Source organism: Chamaea fasciata, unplaced genomic scaffold, assembly GCF_029207755.1.
Source record: "Chamaea fasciata isolate MVZ Bird 193981 ecotype frontalis unplaced genomic scaffold, bChaFas1.0.hap1 SCAF_1, whole genome shotgun sequence".
In the NCBI taxonomy this organism is placed as follows: Eukaryota; Metazoa; Chordata; class Aves; order Passeriformes; family Sylviidae; genus Chamaea; species Chamaea fasciata.
In genome coordinates this window covers 35,388,648-35,410,200 of record NW_027094086.1, presented here as the reverse complement: position 1 = coordinate 35,410,200, position 21,553 = coordinate 35,388,648, and the positions used below count along the sequence as shown (strand labels likewise).

Below are 21,553 nucleotides of genomic sequence, written 5' to 3'. Positions count from 1 at the left end.
GAGGATCTGCTGTCAGTTACTTCTCCAAATATGATGGAAGACAGACACAAGACCTCAAGATAATTAAAGCCTTTCTCGTTTTGACAGAATTTTAAGACTCATGGAAATATAGATGATCATGCAGAACAAAAGAATAGCAGAAAACATTAAAAACATTTTTTTGCTTTAGAGTAAGTTACTGAACATGGATGTTATTGCTCCTAAAGGGAATGGTACTGGAAGTGCAAAGACTGCTCCCAAACACATAGCTAAGGAATACAGAAAGAAATGCAACCCAGCCTGTAGTTCAAGATCCCTGGGTTTTTGCAGGTGCCATGGGGAGCCAACTGGTGACACACACAACAGAACCTCACTTCCCATGCCGTAAATCAGCCTACCCCCACTCAAACTGCCCCAATGTCTTCCTTATTGCTTCCTACACAGAATTACAAATTGTTCTCATGCCCCTAATCAAAATTTTCCAAACAACCCACTCTCCTTCTACTGTCCCCTCTTTTACATCATATTCCACCAAATAGTGCAGGAGAACAGGAAAAGAAAGGTAGCACATACTGTGGCTAATCCATTGGCCTGGATGAAGTCCTATCACATACCACACCAGAGAACTTCTTAAAATTGCAAGTGAAAAGTTCAACTCTCAGTCTTTGATTTACTTTCCAAACTCTAAAGAGCAAAAACTTCTCAAATCCTAAAAATAATCAAATCATTTTCAACATTGAAATTTTTATTTGGCTTTGAGATACACAAGTACTACTATTAAGTAGTTTTTATGTCTTTCAACGAAGTTTCAGACATCTCCTTCTAAACAAGCAATACAAACACTTTGGAAAATATCCCGCGTTAAAGACTTGGCAACAAATCCTTAGCCAAAGCTGTCAGTTTATTATAATCCATACTTATGATGCCCTTAAACTCACCTCAAAAATATATATATTTTTAAACTCACATCAAATATATTTTTTTTTTAAAAAAAATTACTAGAAATTCTCCTACAGTATATACTCACTGTTGTTTAACAGACCAAGAGTAAGATTCCACTCTGTTTTTCACAGAGTTCCGAAGTCAATTTACACACACAGGTTGTTGCTCCCATAACTAAGTCATAATCCTTAAGAAGTAGAAGGCCTGAAATGGCAATGGGCTTAAAATACTGCAATGGGCTCAAACTCCAAAGGAAGAATAATTTTCTCAGTGGCTTCTCTAAAGCATTCATCAAAACAATCAGAGCACTTCACAAGTTGTTTCCCAGAGAAGTTGTGGATGCCCCATTCCTGGAAGTGTTCAAGGCCAGGTCAAATGGGGCTCTGAGCAACCTGGTCTAGCAGAAAGTGTCCCTGCCCCTGGCAGAGGGGATGGAACTGGATGATCTTTAAGTTCCCTTCCATCCCTAAGCACACTATGATTCTAAGATAAGTATTCATCCTCAAACTCCAGTCCAGCATAAAGATCAGAGCCCAAACATTGGTTCTTCTGGGCACACAATTTAAGACTGCTAGAATTGTATTCTTTAAATTTTTTTTAATCACATACAGCCTACACATAAGCATGGCTCCCTAAGCATCTCCCTCTTTTGAGAGGGGGTGGAGGAGAGGGTAGAAAAGGCAAACCAGGCTGCAAGATCTCACACCAAGCATTCAACAAATGACAAGCAGACAATCATGATGTACATGTCCATAATAAGAATGTACATGATGGAAGCATGAGAAGTATCTTTTTTTCCAGAGTGGCATTTAACTGCCTGTTAAATACATCCAGTCCTTCATTTTTCTCAGACAAAAAACACAAGGTATGGTTAAAATGCTTTTCACGACAAAAGCAAATACATTTTAGTTATAAAGGAGGCAGAGATTTCCGGCAAAATATTAAAAAAATTAAAATTTCACAATGCATTCATTTAAGTATGCTAACATGGACTGCAGAGGCAATTGAAGTGCATATATCCTAAATGCTGTGATTGTCTTAAGAGTTACATCCATAAGGGAAGAAAACCGTTATTTCACAGCTCTTGTTTTATTTCAATAGAAAAAAAAAAAAAAAAAAAAAAAAAAAAAAAAAAAAAAACCAAACAAGAAAACAGAACAGAACACCCAAGCAAAACAAAACAAACAAACAAAAACTAACAGGAAAAAAACAACAAAAAAGAATCCAACAATCAAGCTATGAAACTATTGGTCAGAACATACTTTTACCTACATAACTTAAGAGAGAAATTAAAAACTCTACATTCATCTCAGAGACCACTTCTGCTGTTTTAACGTATAAACTACATACATAACTTAATTTCTAATTACAGAAAACAAAAATCTGTTTCAAAAATTACAAATTTAAAATGTATCTTGTGCAACACAGAAATAAATCTTCATATCGAGATATACAAACACACTCAGCATGTAAACTGGAAACAAATGCACAAATTCAAAGCAATCATTCTTAACCAGTGAGTACAAACTTCCTACAGAAAATAGTACAATGCAAAAAAATTGAGATAGTTCTGTAACTGATACATTTTTATCCTTCTAGACCTGAGATACACTTTTCCAGGAACAACTGAACTTTCAACACTGGATTGGCTGCTTCTGTTATCTACAAACACAAAAGTTCAATAAAAATCCTTCAAACTGTGGGTTTAGAAATATTCTGAAGCTGTTTCCTCTAGCCACACAACACCTACTAGGGTTATAAGTAGTGTAGTAATCAGGGCTAAGTGTGGACAGGGCATTAGCCATAAAGCAATCTACCCTTAATGATGAGAATAAGTTTTCAAGTGCACAGTTTATGCCAAAATGCCTTTGATCCTGAAAATTCAACACTGTACAAAGCTTTGAAAAGTTAACCACAAGTGCACTGCAGAGTGCTTGAGAGCCTCCTCTTTTACAATAATTGAAATGAGACTAAACACTGCTTAAGTTTCCTTTTTTAATAAAAGTAATTGCTTGATGCCTTAAAAATCCCCAGGTATGGGGCAGTTTAGCTGAAAAACTGATGCTTCATCCTCAGATTATGGCTTGTTTTCAGTGGTACAAGACTACTCCAAGTAGGTACCTCTAGCCCACCCTGAACTGAAAGATTGCAATGCTGCACGAGGTATAACAGCCGGGACTGGCACTGACTGGCACCTCAGTGCGTGGACATTGTTCTGTCTTCTTTTCATTCCCGAATTTTGCAAGACGGATTTCAATGGAACACTCCACATGGGAGAAACAGAAGTATGACTAATAAGCTGAACTCCTTTCCTGGATCCAGCCTCCCCCATACCACGGGCACGTGGTACAGGAGGCTTGCTGCCCTTCAGCTCTACACCTCTCAGCCTTTCACTGAAGTATGGCTTTGTCCTAAGGCAATATATATTATTCCACCTCTTCTTGAATCCAGACATGTTGTGGAGGAGCCGGACAAGCTCATACAAATGCAAGGCTCCTGAAATGAACAACTGGAGGGGAAAAAAAAAAAAAGAAAAAAAAAGAAAAAAAAAAAAAGTATTTTTTGCAGGTAATGTTGGAAGGCCACAAAAACACAGCTTTGAAATCAGAATTGTAACTTCTACAAGGGTTGGAAAGGCACATCTATTACTGTATTACAGAAAAATACTGTTTGAAAAGCACCATACATCTGTGAAATGCACAGGATAAATTTTAGTTTGCATCAGGCAGGACTTTTTTTTGTTAATACTCTTCCCTTTTTTTGTAGGGAAAAAAATAAAGACAACTAGAATCTAAAAAATATCTTCAAATGCAAAGTTATAAAGGCCACAACAATATCCCCCACAAAACCACATGAAGGGACAATAAGCCACCTTCCACTGCCAGATGAGATTCCTGGCAATTCTCACAACATTTTCACGGTAATCACCCCATATAAAATGAAATTCTATAGGTGAAATTAAGCAAGTAGCTTAGCAACACCCAAACCCTTTCTCTATAAATCAAATTACATCACAAACCCCTTGAAAGAGGAATTTAGCTTTTATTCTCTGAACAAATTTCACAGCATACTTATTTATTTTGCTTTAATTTTTCCTAGACATTCTGTACATAAAATATACTCTGACAAACGCCCCTGATGGATTTCTTTGCTATTTTTTTCTCCTAACAACTATGTATAAATCATGTGCCACAGTTTGATAATCTCCCTTTAAAACTGAAAGGGTGGTGATTTCCACAACTTGCCAGTATTTTTATTATTTAAAACATAAAGGGTGAAACATAAGAAACCCAATGAACAACTGAACAGAAAGCCAACTTGCTACACTTTGGATAAGACTAAAAGTAAGAGAGAAAGCTTAACACTAACATTACTTATTTTTGTTTGCTTTTAAGAGAGAAAAAATGGGAGGCGATGGAGGTCTGAACAAATCTCTGAGACAGAAATATAATTTTTCAAGGAACCACATTCAGATTTGCATCACTGTCAAAGTCGGGGAAGCCCACCTCTGGCTTGTAGTGAGGCACAAGAACTTCTGAAATACGAGGAGCAAGCATTCTGCAAAGCCAGAGGAGTAACTCACCTCTTTTACAGTAGCTGGAAGAAGTGACTGAATTGCTAAATCTATAAATGTCAACAGCATCTGTATTCTAAGAAAGGGGAAGACAACATTCACAGACTTTCTTTCAGCTCATGACAATTAACTACCTGCAGGTCAGAGCTAAGCATCACCACCACCTGTTTAATCCAGAAGAAACCTGAGCTCCACTTCATAGCTCACACAAACAGGGAACCAGAAGTGAAGTCAGGCCTCCCCTTGCCTCCCTCGACAAGCAGATTCTTTTTTCACCTCTGACTGAGTTTCCATCTAGACATGCATATGCAACAGCACACTAGTCTGGGCAGTTTTTTAAAAGTAGCTATCCAATGTTCCTATATTTATCAATCTGAAGTGCAAGATATATGAAAATCCTTCAGAGAGCAACTTGGTGTCATGCTGATCACATCAGCAAGTTCTGGGCACTGAGATCATTTGATAGCACAAAGTCTAGAGCAGACTCTGAATATGGGACTCTTAGGAATATGGGAACTGCCTCCATGTATGTGCTAAATCCATGCACGTCAAAGCCTGCTACATGTGAGCAGGAGGCTGCTCTGATTCCAAACCCCTCTCTCCAGTAGAGAATACCAGGTGACTCATTTCCTTGATATGCACATGCATGATTTCAATGTAGGCAAGAGACCTTTTCTTTCTAAAATCCAGGTGGTGTCAAACTCCATCAGACCAAATCAACACCATACCAGTGATGTCCCTTAAAGTGAAAACAGTTCTGCTAATAATAACTTGGTACATTTGATGTCAATACACATTTCTGAAAAAATTATGGGGTGGGTTGGAAGACACATGGACAAACAGCTGGGAGGGAGGTAATCCTGCTACTTAGAACATTTTTTTGTATCTATGGTCAAAATTGACAGGCAAGCTAACAAAATGTATTCAACACTAAGGTATCAAAAAAATCACCACATCAAGAGGAAAAAAAAGCTAAAAAAAAAGCATAATGCCAAGAATTACACAGATTTGTATCTTGAGCTTTGCAAATAGACAAGAACTATAATACCACTAAAAAGGCATATCAATTCCGTAATTATTATCAGTGAAGTAACATTGCCATTACATGTGTTGACACAAAAGGATAATTCGATATCTATAAAGACAGTTAAATCTTTAACAAAACTGATAAAACCATCTTCTGTATCTTGATATAGTTGCCATTTTAATCTACAAAACCCTACTCAAGTAGGACATCAACTTTTTTCCCCTCACACTCCTGTCTAGATTTCTGCAACAATCAACAGCCCACAGCTGAACTCATATGACACAATGAAGGCCTCCGAGACGTCAAGGCTGCCAGATTCTGAAGGTGTGTGATGACTTAACATTAGATTCTTCATTGTGCTGGCAAAAGAACACTCTGTGTGCTGATGGAACTGACATCATTAATACCCACAAAAAGTTTTTCATTACAATACAGAAGAAATGTAGTCAGGCATTAACAAGCCAGGCTCTTTCCATCCCCCAGCCACCCCCGAAAGTGAAGATCCTCAAAGTCTCTTAGAAATCTCCTATCAAGGCACTGCTTTCAGGAATAGCACCAACCCATGCCAAAAACATTATCAGAATAATATATTTGGTCATAATGGAATGGTTAAGATAAAAAACTATTTTCAAAAGCACAAAACATTTGAAAACATAACAATCACCCATTCATTTTATGATCTCTATCAATGTTTGTAATTTAAAGACATTAGACTTACCCCTTTTTCACCAACAGAAAAACACTAACTAAAGTTAATTGTTACAGAAATACAGAGAATTTTATCTGAAGTATTAAGTTACTGAAAACATGCAAGCTTGAAATGAAAGCTAAAAAATGAGGGACTGGATAAAAACTATGACCTCCACTACTATAAATAAAAGCCTATGAACAAAAAAAAGAGTAAATTCTAATAGCTGCAATTATGATGCTTCATCTATTGTATTTGAATGAAAGCAACAGGATGCAAAAATAAGTTTTATCCGCCACGATGCACAAAGCATTTTTTAAAACAAATTATTTAAATTGTTAGCATCTGTAAACATAATGAATTCATCATATTATATAACACGCATAAGGGTTAACTTCTAAGGAAAGCATTTAACTAGTTTACGTGACCTTGGAAACTCTTAGTGAAAAAAAAATTCAAGTCAGCTGGAGTTGTTACATTTGTCAGTCCAGACGCAATTTCTGGAAAGCTGCTCTGTAAACTTTCACTGCACAGCCATACTTATATTCTAGACAACACCAACAGACATAAAATCAGTTCGTTCATTTCTCCAAACAATAAATGACACCACCAAAAAATACCAGCCTAGAAGTTCACTTCAGAAAAAAAAACTTTTCCCCTTTTTTTTCACTTACCTGCATACCCTGAAAAGAGTTTTCAGAAAGAGACACAATACTGAAAACATGTCGGTCTCATCTGCCAGAAAAGACCTTAATCACCTGCTTATTCAGCTTTCATTCTTCCTGCTCAGTTTGTTACAACCGCACTTTCCTTGCCTATACATGAGGTACCACAAATTCTTAAGTAACTGACATCATTTCCAAAGACAAATCACCTAGATGGCTGGACAAAGCTGATTAAAAAGATACAGTACATCCATAGCAGCTTCATTTGAATGCGTGGGAGGAACTGACAGCAGTGCCAGCACATTTATGTAATGTGGTCACTGCAGATGTTCAGATACTTTGAGTTGTCAGCTGGATTTGGAGATACACATCACAAAGCAGACTGGCAATTTAAAGAAGAACCCTCCAGGTGGTGTTGGGATATCTACCATATAGAACAGGTTTTTAAAACCTCAATGACACATTTCACCATGGGCTAATTAGAATTAATTTGTGCCCCATAGCCTCAAGAGCTGCTCTTGGAATACTTAAAACTCCTTAATCATTAAGAAGGCACCTTTTTGCCATAATTTGATCCATGATTTTAGGACAATTTAAAGTAGCAAACCTGAAAACTCTAAATTCCAAAACTCCTTAATTCCAAATTTTGTCCATCCACATACATCATGTTCTAGTACCTTTATTTCTTGTTGAAGTGTGTGCCTGACAGAGAGAATGAATAAATAACCTCATCTATCCCTTTACCACTGCCAGCAGAAGACACAGGGCTACACTTGGACCACCTTTGTACCCTTACAATGAAACAAAGGACAAGTGCAAAGAATGCATAGTTCTTCAACACCACTATACAGGCACTCCTGTCTCAAAGACATGAAAACATCTACCCATGAAAATCCTCTTCCCCGCCTATATTTTCTTTTTTCCTTTTAAATTACACACTCAGCTATGCCTTTTGCCTGTCCTTCCTACTAGTTTTACACATTCAGGTTTTTTTCTCCTTCGCACTGCTGCTGAAATATTTTACCTCTGTGTTTTTAATATCAAAAAGTACAGCTCACACTTCTAAATACCACATTTGCTTGATGAATTCTAGTTGAAGTTGTGAAGTTAAAAAAAAGACAAATCAGCATTCTTAGACAAGAAAGTAGGAGATGCTAAATTTATGTGCTTCATCTTGTAAGAAGGACAAATTATTGGAGTTTTCACACACATGATGAAGACTCAGCATTACCAAGAGTAATTGATCTTACAAATCTGTCCACTACCTAGTTTCACTCAAACACTGCTTGAGAATCTTCAAAACAAGCAGCTTGGCAGTCCTTTCCTCAAAATGATCACTAGTAAGTCAAATAATAAGTCGATACCTAAATACTTGAAATATACTCAGGAAGGTGAACATTCATGAAAGATAAATGCAGTTGTTTATTACGCCAACAGTATTTAAATGTCTATGGACTACTAAGAAAATTGTTTTCTTAGTAAACCAGAGATGCTTTCTAGTTTAAAACAGAAGACAACATCATGCTGCTCTCCATAGCAAAAAAACATTCCCAGTAATCAGAATAACCCATTATGAATGAGGAGAGATTCCAAAAACATCTAAGTGGAAGGATGCACTTCTGTGTGTCTGCATAGCTGAGGCTGGAACAGAGATGCTGAAGGAGACAGACACTTCAGCAGTGCCTTTCAGCCAGATCACACAGGACATGAAAGGTCACTGCTTTTAGGGCAGAGAAAACTAAGTCCTTTATCTCACCTACAACCCCTGTACAATTTCTCAGCTGTAGAGCAGATGTTTAACAGTGTTTTGACTTATAATTTTGTTGTAGCATTATTTTTCAGAACAGTACTGAGAAAGATTTTAAATGCAGACAACCCATGCACATTTTAACCAAGCGTAACTAGCTAGTTCAGAAATGCAAACTGGAAAAAAAAGTATTTAGATACATAAAGTTTAGACCTGCACACTAGAAAACTAAAGAACATAATCACTAATTATCTATTTTAACTACATGCTAGAGGCTACTATACGGTTTCAACAAAGATGAGAAAATTAATACAGAGACACTGAAGAAGCAATTGAGAAGCAAGCTCAGTGTTGGAAACTGTAACTCAGCAACTACTGCCTCGCTGGCGGCCTCTATTGTGTAGGCGCTGCCATACTCCCCACACAATCTCCTCTTCGTTCCCTGCAGAGAATGAGCGGCACAGCCCAGACCCACCGGCAAAGAATCTCGGGTCAGAGAGCAGGGATGAAAGCAGACACCACCATTACATGACAACACACACACACACACCTGGGTGCTCATGGAAGGCTTAAAAGCTCACAGCTTTCTCTTCCTGACAAGGGCCACTTCCTCCTGTTTCCCAAAGCATAGATCAGTGGAAGCCCTAAAGAGCAGAGACCTACTTAAAACCTTTTTACATATTACTCTAACAAATAATCTATACTTTCACAATAGATTCATCCTCTTTATTTACCAAACATTTTCATCAGCACTTTTAGAGTGAAGTGAAGCACCAGGCACCATAAAGACACCTATAACTTCAATGGAAGGTTTTTGAGAGGCTGTATCTGGGCTTAAGCCACCATGTAGGAACACAAAGAAAACAATGCTACAAAGCAGGCAGCAGAGGGGAAAGATACAACGGATGAAACAAATGTGGATCAACATGTGCATTCAACAAAACCATATTGTTCTCACAACAATCTCATACAGGGGTAATATTCTGCTATCATGCACATCACACAATTATCTGATCTTCACCTTCTCCCAAGGAGAACAAACGCCAAAAGGCACCAGTGGCACATCTCTCATACTGCCTTTTGTCAGTCCTCAGTCTTTGCTCTCACAAGTACTACAAAGGAGATTTCAGGCATGACCTTCATGAGGTACTTTCTACAGCAAAGATGAAGACCTACTAAGAGAAGACAGCCAGGCACACCACCTTTTCCATCCTCAAGTTTTACTTCAGCTGCGGAGCCATCATCTGTACTGATCCATTCTCTTCTCAAATGCCAGCATGCATGAAATGGAAGCCAACACATTTACTGCCGCAGCTTTTTCTCTTCCATCCCGATCCAGCAAATGTATCAGCAGTATGGCCTATCTGATGTCCCGGGTGTTGACAGTTCCCAGGAATGCTTTCCTGGTGCTACTTTGGGTAGATGGCCTATGGCATCCCAACTCGCTCAAGGCACTGCTCCTGGGCCAGGGGTTGAGTTCCCCAACAGGCCCCTAATGAACTCACACACAAATACCTCCACAGGACTGAATGCACTTCAGGACACGATTCAAAATAATTCTGCCAATCACTGAGTGCTCTCCTAAACTCAGCAGAAATGGATGGCTGAACAACTGTGCACACATGTACACAGTCAATCCAGATTTGTTTTACTTGGCAACTCAGTAACATAAAAACAGCTATTATGGTATGACTGTCCTTGGTCTAAGACATGCTTCAGGGCAAGCTCAAAAGAGTTTGAAGGAGATGTCTATCAACATGTAACCTGGAAACAGGGAAACCAAAAGATTATGAAGAATCCCCCGACAGTTACCTGACATCATCCTGAAGCACTCCCAACTGTAAAACTAATGTGTCATTCTGACCAAAAGTTTCTAAAACCTCACTATAAACTATAAAGGCTAGCAAACTAATAAGATTTTTTTTTTAACTTAGAAAGATCAAGTGAAAAAAACAAATATTCCCAAAATTGTTATCTTTAGGATATTATTTTGGCTTGTGACTTGATGGACACAGGACAACAATGGTAGCAAATGGTACAATGAATACTATTTTTTTCATTTTTCTGAATCTATACAGCACCCACTATAGCCTTATTCAGTTACCACATCTTCATATATAACTATATATTTATTTTCATATATATATATATGTTTATATATATACACACTCACTCCCACATACAAATACACACTAGCAACCTCTTGCATATGCTAAACAATTCTCCAAAGACAAATGACAGGATTGAGCCTCATGTTCTCACACACTTAATTTATAATCTGTAGCAACCATAGCTACTTTTCATTAAACACATGCAGAAAGACACTTTCAGTTTCACATGAAAATAACCTTTCATTTTTACATTATTTCTAAATCACTACTCAAATAGACAAGAAAACCAAAAATTTTCGTACTTTGAAGTCTAATAATCCAAATTACAAAATTGGATGTTTTACAGGTAAAAAAAAGAATATAGATCTTTTTGACTTAATATACTTAATCATTTGTTCAAAGGTTATCAGTAGTCTTTTTAAAATGTTCTTTCTATCAAGTCAAGTCTAGCTAATAGCTGAAACACACAGAACCATGGACTCACCTAATAAAGATGAAGTTACAGATTTTGAAGCTGTGTGAATAATATATAAAAGACACAGGGTGCACAATGCTTCTTCCGAAATACTAAATACCTGAATACAGTGCATTACTTAATTTGAATAACACCAGGGAATTAATCAGCCCACTCTTGTTTCCCCAGAAAGTGAAACAATTCCACACAGTTCAGCTGTTCTGGACATTCTTTCAGCTGCAATGGAAACAACTTGAGTCAGTGTTGCCACACACTGGGTGGCCTCTGCCTGCATACCCCTGCTCCTTCCCTTGCACCAACACTCCTCAGATCTTGCAAGAAAACCGGGCAGAGACGAAGAGAAAATTACTGCTATAAAAATAAGAGGCCTTTCTGCCGCTGCAGCTCAGCAAACCAGCTTTCCACAGGGTCAGAGGAGTGCAACTGTCAGCACTAGAGCAGGAGTAAAGATAGGCAGCTAAAAGCAATTACTGTGCAAGCAATACTGCTTACATTTTACACTAAAAGCATCTTGGAACTATGACTGCAGACATTAAATAAAACACTTACCTGAAAAGGAATTTCCATTTAAAACAATATTAGTAATAAAAACTACGGCTCCTATCAACAATAATCATCAACCACAAAGCCTCTCCAAGCACCAAGTACAGCATTACAACGTGTCAAGGCAGAATTAAAAAAACTGCCCTCCTGTTTTTCATGACACATTAAACACAAAAATCATTGTACTTAACTTTAACAATCTTAATTTCAGGAGTGTCAGAAACAAAAACCTTCTGTAACGTGTATTATTACAGCAAGAAATGAGCCTAAGGTGTATTTTTTTAGCCTTATTGACTTTTCTCCCACCTTAACCAGACCCTTTGTCACCCACACCCAGCATAAGAGAAAAATGTCCTGACTCGCAAATTGCTTCCAACACAACCATATTTTTCAGCATGTAGCTTCTTTCCTATGTTCTCATATAAATACAACAATAGTAAGAATGAAGAAAAATGTCCTAAACTCCATTAGTCTTAATAGTCTTCCCTATTTATTCAGTCAATATATGAATAATAGCTCCTTGTCTAATCCTCTAAAATCATCTTTCCTAAAAAGCTCATGAAAATGGATTAGCCTTGTAGTGCACAGCTGATTATTTCACTTTCAGTCTCTTGCATCAAAAGGTGATAGGTGGGGAATTTTAACCAAAGGCCTTTTATTAAAACAAACAAAAAAAATCCCTTCAGGCCTCAACTTACGATGGAAGGGCATGGCAAAAATAACATCATAATATCACAAGAAAAAACACAAGGGAACCACAGCTATAACCATTCAACACCCTTATGGAGATGAAGCCTTTCTCCTCCTTAAAACAGCCTGAAAGTCAACAAAGTACAAGCCCAACACAAAACTTCAGGAATTTAGTACCTGCAATTTGCTAGGTTTGACTTCTAGTCTTCATTTATGGTAGGTTGCAAAACTGCAATAATCCAAAGTGACAAAGATAGAAGCAGAAAGACTAGATGCAGAGGACAACCACTATCCTTTTTGAAAGGAGAAGGAAAAAACACTGAGGGGACAACAATATTTTTTTTTTAATATTTGGGAATTCATGAGCTACTCCAGGTTATTTTTTGTTTTTAATTCAGGCAATAAAGCTTTACCATTTCATCTGCCAATTTGTGAGCTAAATACTAAGTGTTTTATCTGGACAAAAATGTAATCAGTTTATTTTGTCGAAATGAAAACAAGTTAGGAAACGCTTATTAAATATAAATTCAGTGGAAAGTATAGAAATTCCTATTATCACCATGCTAAAAGAAATGTAGCTCAAACTTCACAACAGAAGAAACAGAACAATGGCAGAACTCCACAACAAATGTACAGTGTAGATCTCATCATAAACAAGAGTACCAAAAAAACCTGACTTTTACTATCCATATATAGACATTTATTATTTAGCAGTTTCACACTATGTTTGCAGCTATAAAAAACTACAGATTTTTCTTTGCCCAACACCAGAAAAAGCTCAATTATTGCAGATGAAGCCTAAAATTCCAGAGGTAACAATCAAGGAAATGTAAGTGCTACAGGCTTTTTGAAATCTGGTTACAGGATTCTACCATTGCAAAAGAGAAGACAAGGAACTACTGATAAGACATACACCCCTGCCACAGATACACATTTCAGGAGATTACTGTGGCACCTGAACTTTACTGGAAAGTTTAAGAAAATGGAAGCGCAAGTTCATGCCTGACTAAACATGAAACCTCCTCCTCAGCATGCCATCAACTGCAGCATCAATATGAGGGGTGCATTAGCTACAAACACAAAGCAAGAGATAACACAGGCCAGTGCCACTCCTGTCATGACAGTTACGATTCCTCCAGCACCAGACTATGCTATTCAAAATGGTTTTTGTGAGACTGTTAACTTTTTCTGGTCTAGATATAACTGTGTCCCTCAGGAAATTATTTGCTATCATCCCAACACCATATGCAGCTCGATTCTTAAGACAACTAAGAACCATCACATCAGACAGAAACTTCACATAAAGTTTCTAAATCCCTTCTGTTCCAAGGCTGATCCACCTACTGAAGTCTCAAAGTCCCCATTGTAGCTTTTTCCCCACAGCCTTGGAATAGGTTTCTCTGTATTTTCCTTCGGTTTTCTTTACCCTGTGGGACAGAATTGACCCCTTGCCATAAAGGGGCAACAGGCTATATTTCACATGTATTAAATATCCAGTTTTATTAGTTAGAGTAGCCTCTAGCTATGTCTGTCATGGGGGGAGAAACAGGAAAAAAAATCCCTATGACTGGAAAAGGAAATAGTGTCTTTCTTTCCATGTATCTTATCTGGCAGAAAGGAGAGGAAGAAATAGTAAAATATTCTACTAATACAGACCTTTCTTTATTATTCTCACTGCTGCATACTCTGTCTGATGCTCACACAAGCAGAGGAAGAAGGCCTGCTGCAAATCTTGGCTCCTTCACAACTTCAGCTGTGAGCTGAGAAAAGAATTCATACTCTACCTTGCGATAAAAAGCAGACTCCAGGAATCTCTAATTATAATTATTGTGGGAGTGTGGTCAGGAAGATAATAAATCAGATTGCCATATCAAAGGTGTACAAAGAGGGGGGGGAAGTGGGAAGAAAACAGGAGTCAGGCTGCTGTAACAGAAGTAAAAAATTCTCAGGGTATGGAAGGGAGGAGGGCAGGGAAGACAAGATAACAGCCACAAATTTATTTTCAAACAGAAAGAAAACAAAATGTTTGGCTACAAATGCTGTACGATACAGCCAGGATGCAAACATACAAATAAACAACTCTCCAACTAACCCCTAAATCTAGTTTCCCAGAACTGCATTTTTATAATAAGATATTTTGCCTTTGGCAGGCTGCCTTGTTGGATTACACAGAGTGCTTATTTACACTGCAGTTACTTGTTAATGACATAATCAGAACAAACTGAAGAAAACTTCAAATCTGATGCAACTCAAACTCTTTCAAGGTTTCCTGTGAGGATTCTGTGCATAACTCTGAACTAGAACTTGAGAGGTCTGTGTTCAATTCCTAGTCCCAGACACATGCACCCTGTGAGACCTTACATGCATGTGCATGCTCACACCATCTATTTGTATTTGCTTATATAAAAGACTTTTTTCAAGCAGAACTGAACATATCATTCAGCTGTGAATGCACAGAAGAGATTATTTGCACTAAATGCTTTATGTAGGATGATCACAGAGATGAAGACAGAAATTTTTAGCATGTACATCTTCACGCCTTCATTTACAATGAAAAGACATTCTAATAGAAGACACATTCCTTCAATCATAAGATACATGAATTTGTATCTTAAGACACACAACTGTATAAATTCACATGTGAAAAATACTGACACATGTTAACGAAAATTTACACAGTAAAGGACAGCCAAGCTACTCTGGTTTCACATTTCTGGGAGAAACAAAACAAAAAAGGAAAACCACCAAAGCAATTTGAGCTGTCAAATTACTCATTATTCCCATGCAGGTGCAGCGAACGAAAGCAAATACAACAGGTTTAGGCCAATCCAAAAGGTGTTTCATATATGTGAGCCACAACCTGGCATGACTTGGAAAGGCAGTCATGAATCTGAGATCTTCAATGCAAGAAAATTGAGTTGATGTGGAAATCTACAATTTTAGCAGAAAACCAGTGAAAAGTTGCAGATACCGAGTGATGAGGGAAGCACAAGAAAATAAGAAGCCAGTGGTCACTGACAGGACAGAGAACTCTAACTCTAAATCACCATTCTACTACGAGCAATTTTTTCCCCTGAAGGCTCTTCAGAAAACAGAAGGACTGAAGAAATAAAGATTCACAATGCAGATGTCCCCAGCTTTGCTTTCCACACGCCAAAACTGTAGAACAGACATGTCAGAAAAATTACATTATTTTTATGATATGTTATTAACTCGAAACTGAGCTTATTGACTTGGAATTAACTGAGTTTGGATACTGTTGCTTTTCTCAAGCAACCTGGAAAAACAGACTTACCTAGGAAATAAGGTTTTTTTCAGGAAAGCTGCTGAAACAGACATCCCGTAGAAAACACTCCAAATTCCAACAACCTGTATTGGCATGCTATTACTACATAATTAGTTCATATAGAATATTGAATATTCATATACTAATGCTGACTTCTTGTAAAATTGTTTTATGGTTAAAATTCAGTATTTCCCAACTTGGGCCCATAGCTATAATCTCTCTTTTCATATCAAATTCTCTTTAAAGACAGCATCTACAACTTGAGGTTCATACAACGCACAATACATACTATTACACAATCTGGACAAAGAAGAATTGACTTTCGGTGACTTGAGACAATCTAATTAATGGGGACTTCAAACTATTATTTGGTTTAGATCTTACATAGGCAATTATAGGCCATGAAATAAGCTGCTATGACCTTTTGGCTGAATGAAGTACCAATGTTGCTTTACACTAGAACATATGACAAAGTTAATTGGTCATAAAACTCAGGGCATTTTAAAAATGAACTGCCACATGAAATGACTGTAGTGTATGAAAGGCTCAATCAGAACTCGTCTGTGCTGTGCATAGAGTCAGCGTCAGTCTCTCCCTCTCATATGAATAGATGCAATCTCAGCAACCAGACACAATAAATACAAGATGAAGGGAATGGCAAGCATAGCAGCAACATAGAATTAATTCCAGAGGCTAGGAATCACAACATGAAAATTATTTCATTATTTTAACTCGTTAATTATTCATGCAGTAGAGATATGAGAAATGGCAGGAGAAATCTAATGAAAGAGCCAGCAATTGAGAAGCATTGATGAAGGGGATTAGACAGGTACAGAAGAAAAGTTATGAAAACCAGTGGATGAGAAAAGAAAGGGGTTTAGGGCAAGGTTTCACATTCAGTAGTAGGGCCAATGTCAGGCATTCCTTCTGCTTTCTCCACTGCTCGTTACTCTTGGTTTAGCATTGCGGTGTGCTGTTTCCTCCTTACCAACAGACACAGGCATTTATGAAACCGTGCTATGAGTCAGCCAAGGCTGAAAAATAACCTGATCAAAAAAAAAAAAGGGGGGGGGAAAAAAAAAAAAGAAGTTGACACAACTAAGAGGAAGACCCAGGAGCAGAAATGAGCAGCTGCATAGGAAAAATAGGTCATGCCAACACTTCTCTCAGCAAAAAGGTGCAACCATGGGATTAAAGACCAACATCTACATCCAGACCATATAAATACACCCCTCAACTGCATCTTTTAACTTACCATGCTACCTGCAGAGCAAAACATGTTTGGATCACCTCAGGTGACAGTGACAAGAAAAAAATACAAGCAAAGGCACTTTGCTAATGTTAGGAAAGAGAAAGTATACACCTTTCACTGAAGAATCAACTAGTGCAGTGTATTTCCAGTTGCTCTTCATGACTTTTTCCCCCACTTCATCCCCCAAGTCAAATCTGGGATTCCATATGTGTGATCAAGTCTGACACTACGTTGCATAAATGCACAAAGTGGAGATGCAATGAAGAAGGATCATGGACCAGGCTATCAAATCCCAGGTAGCAGGACATGGTACTGCCTGGCACACAGTAGTACTTGGTAGTTCAGGTGGAGACTGTGCCTACTTTTCTGAGATTCAAATGGAGTCTTCTATTATTTGCTCCATTCCCTCTTCATGCAATTTCATCATTAGGAGACATCTTTCTTTATCATCATCAGTTTCAATCATTTAAAGACAGAAAGGCTAAAGCTAGATCTTTCCTTCTATTCAGGCACTGCTACCAGACACCAGTGATGCCATTTTTGGAGGAACTGAAGAGGCTGCAGAACCAGTCACAAAGTAAAGAGATGGAAATGAGTCGAAAATAGCAGGTGAGGCCAAAGTTTTCTTACTCATTTGTGATAGATATGTTTGTGTCAATTCAACATGGGGTGAGGGGGAGTGCAATGCAGGACAATCTAAATGTAGGTTGTAGCTACATTTGTGAAGTGGTTTTCATTATAAACCCTTATTCATAAAAACGCAGAGTAAGAACTTTCACACTAAGTAAGTACAGGTCTAGAAACTTTTTTACTGCTATTAACAACCCAAGTTAAAAACCAGATAAGGCAATAAATCAAAAGTTGTTCGCTGAAAACTCAGCTTTAATTTGAAAAATGTAATTATGTAATATATGGAATGAACACCCTGAATGTATCATCCAAGGTACCAGTAACATCCACATGATCTCACAGTGAACCTGAATTCAAATCTCATCAATGTGAAATGTCCTGGTAATTTCAACACTTACACATTCAAAAATCCTTAAAACAGCTTTTAACACTAGCACTTAAAAACTATTTCATATTTCAAGATGATTATTAACTGAAACATTTGTTTCAGTTCATAATAACAGCTTTTCACCTGACTGGACTTGAACAATAAATATCACAAATAACCTCTAGATGTTACCTTTATTATTTTTGTTGTAAAAACTTCGAAATTAACAAAAACTAAGATTATAGGGAAATAATTCATACATAAAAGAAAACCACAAGGAAAAAGGAATAAACCTTTCTCTGCATTTACTTGGTATAGTAAAAGGTGCAAATCACGACACAGAAGATTTAGTTTCAGTATCAAAAAAGAATTCTTTTAATACAAGAACAGTTAAGCACTATTAAGAACAGCTGACTAGTGAGACTGCATAATTTCTATTATTTAAAGCTTTTATGACTTTCAAAAGCCTAGTGGTATCCTCTTTTCCTTTAAATCAGTTCTGACAAACTTCAATAAGCCTGTTTTATTCAAAGTGATGGCAGGAAGCTACCAAGTTTCCTGCTTGTGTTAGTTTTCTGCTGTTCTAGTGAACTGAATGAGCTAACACCTGACAAGCATCAGAGATGGCATAGAGGAAGTAGTAACAACACGTGCCCGATGTCAGGGCTTTTAACCTTCAGCAGCAATGAGTTATGCCAACTCACTTCATCTCATAAGACTATATCTTAAAAAACAGATTAAGCAAAGAGTAGAGAAACATCTACCAGTAATGCTGTAAGTACAATTTATTCTCCCGGGGGCTGAGAGGAGTAGACCAGAATCCTTGAGGTCATTTCCAATACCACTTTATCTAAGCCTTAAAAAAGCAACATACAGCCCATTTTGAACCCATGTGGAGAAACTTCAACAAAACTGAAATTCTACTTAATAAATTAAGAGAGAAATATTTGCCTGCTTAAGACTGTTCAATTAAATGGTATGTCTAATGTAGTGTGCATTTATCTCATATATGTTTTCAATGTAAAATACCTTCTTGCTGGAAGGATAAGATAAAACATGATTCAATTATGTCACTTTTAATTTCTAAGTGGGAATGTAATTTTCAAGACCTTACATTTTTCAAGAAAATCTGCTAAATGCATATTAGTTGTAAAATGCTGGCAGCACATCCCAGCTCCTTGGGTACACATCTCCAGTGTTACTCCTATTGCTCAAAGCTAGCTGGAACAGAAGACTGAAAATTACAAACTGCTAAGGGTTCAGCTCTCCTTGGACAGGAATGAAACTGGAATGTCTTACAAGAGACTTGCAAGGTGAAGTTAAATTCAGGAGTTAGCCAGAATCACTCATCTCACTGGTAATGCTTCTTAGTCCATCATTTACACCAACCTGTGACTGCAGGTCTGGCAGACCTATTCACATCCTACTGTTTGCAGGAGACTTCAGGCAAAGGGGAAAAAAAGGTGAAGCTGTACTCTAATCAGATGTCTGGTAACAGTAAAGGCTTCCTCGCTGAAATATCATAATTCCTTTTTACTAATCCATGAACTTAGTTACTTGCTGGTTTATACAGACAAAATACCACTTGGTCAAGTACACATACTTTCCCTTTCTACAAGTTATTCAAGCATCTCTTCTGGGAGCACAATAATATACCCGCAGCATATTGGTCAGAAAATAAGGAATCCATTGAGAAGCTTGAAAGTTAGAGAAGAAAACACTCTAAATGTCAATACCAGATCAAATTTGGTAAACTTGTATAAACTTCAGGCATCAGCTGTTCTGGAGACCATACAGAAAGGAATACAATGTATCACCTTGACCATTTTGCCGATTCCTTTTCAGAAAACCAGGAATGCTTCAAACAAGGGAGACTCTTATCTGCACAGAACAAAGTGTGCTGTATTAGGTTGGACTTTCAAGACGACTTATACATATGGAAAAGTCACCACCACCAAGTACAGCTAGAACAAGCAGTACAAATGGAAAAGATCCTAACCCCGTTGCTACATGGAAAACTAGTTTGCCATAAAACCAAGGCTTTTGTCAATTATTACATTTGTACTCAGAAAAGGAAGCGTTGTCAACGTATGCTCATCTTCATTTGCTTGTTAATAATTATTTCCACATGCCTTCAAGTTCCTGGTCATTAACACAGTATTCCATCGTCTTTTCCTGTCCCAACATACATGTGCCTAATGCTCACACACACACACACAAAGCTCCACTGCCACCAAACAGGGGACAAAGCCAAAAGCGACTGGCAGCTCTGGACTTTCTACATAGACGGATGTGTAGCAGAGTAAGTCATGGAAAAAAAAAAATAAATAGTAGAATAACTTAATAAGATACACCAAAAATGTACAGAACAAAAAAAATACCATTACACATGCAAAGACAGCATCTTCTGTAAGGACAACATACTTCACAGCACTTAAACAGACCTTTCAAGCTCGACATAGGAAATCCCTCGAAGCCAAAACGCCGACTCCCCACCAAAACATATGCTTTCCACCATAATTCCAGATTTTCTCCAGAGACTTCCGCCAGAATATAATTTTATCACTGGGTGCTGGGAAACCATACTAACGCACAACCAGAAATTTAGGGCAGTATTCACAAGAAAAACCTGCCTTTTGTCCTGATAGTTTTAATGACCTTTTTCTCAGTATTTCCAACACGATCAGATGAAACAAAATACAATACAATTCACATTGTGACTGATGTAATACGGGCTGGGAACAATACCGTGGAAACGCAAAAGCCAAGGATCTTTGTCTCCTTCTAGACAAATTGCCAAGCCTCAATAGTTGGACGGAGAAAAAGCAGAGCATCCCAAATAAAACACTGCAGTGCATGTTCACCATTTCAGTAAAGTCGCTGCAGCTTTTGGCAACCCCATAGGAAATTTGAACCCTTCAAAGAAAGCCTAAGCTAATAAAGAACTAAAAAACAGCCCTAGCTTAAAAATTACAGGAGAAACAAACAGCCCACTGGCTGTGGAAATAAACCCCACGGAGTTCACCGCTCGCATCGCAAACGATGCTAAATAGGTAACCTCGGCAATAAGCAGTCATAAAAATATTAAACGCTGCATTTCCTCGCCACCGCCGCCGATACTGGGGGGCAGGCGGCCGCGGGCCCAGCGGCAGTGCCTACCTGCGAGAGCTGCCGGGGGTTGGGGCAGCCGAAGAGCGCGGAGCTGGAGCTGAAGCTGATGGCCCCTCTGCGGCTGAGGACGTGCTGCGGCACCGGCCTGTCCAGCGGCAGCACGGGCAGCTGGTAACATACTTCCATTGACGAAGCCTCCGTGCGCCGGCCCGCCGCGGGGCAGCGGCCTCGCCCGCCGCACCTGCCCGCGCAGGGCTCGCCGCAGCGGGGAAGGACCGGCGGCGAAGCCCCGCGGGGGCCCGGCGCCTCCTCGCCGCCCCCGCGCCCCCCGGGGGGCCGGGCCGGGCCGCGCCGGGCCCCGCGCCTTTGTGCTTCGCCGCCGCCAAAGCCCGGCGGGAGCCGCCGGCGGGAGCGAGGGGGAGGCGGCGGAGCGGGACGGCTCTGTCAGCGCCCGGGGCGGCGAGTC

At 38.6% G+C, this 21,553-nt stretch overlaps 1 protein-coding gene across 3 annotated transcripts in view; it reads right to left on the bottom strand.

Annotated features, from left to right (window-relative positions):
• Window positions 1–21,309, bottom strand: part of PDE7A (phosphodiesterase 7A) — a 74,645-nt gene extending 53,336 nt beyond the window's left edge. For 2 of the 3 annotated variants that reach the window (XM_066180549.1, XM_066180557.1), the window contains exon 1: window positions 21,136–21,309. In XM_066180549.1, the coding sequence (XP_066036646.1) occupies window positions 21,136–21,273 (138 nt within the window). In that variant the 5' untranslated portion in view covers window positions 21,274–21,309. Of the gene's footprint in view, window positions 1–19,793; window positions 19,838–21,135 lie in introns of those variants that run through there. The other variant, XM_066180560.1, reaches the window with a different exon arrangement.
• Window positions 21,310–21,553: the final 244 nt, after the last annotated feature.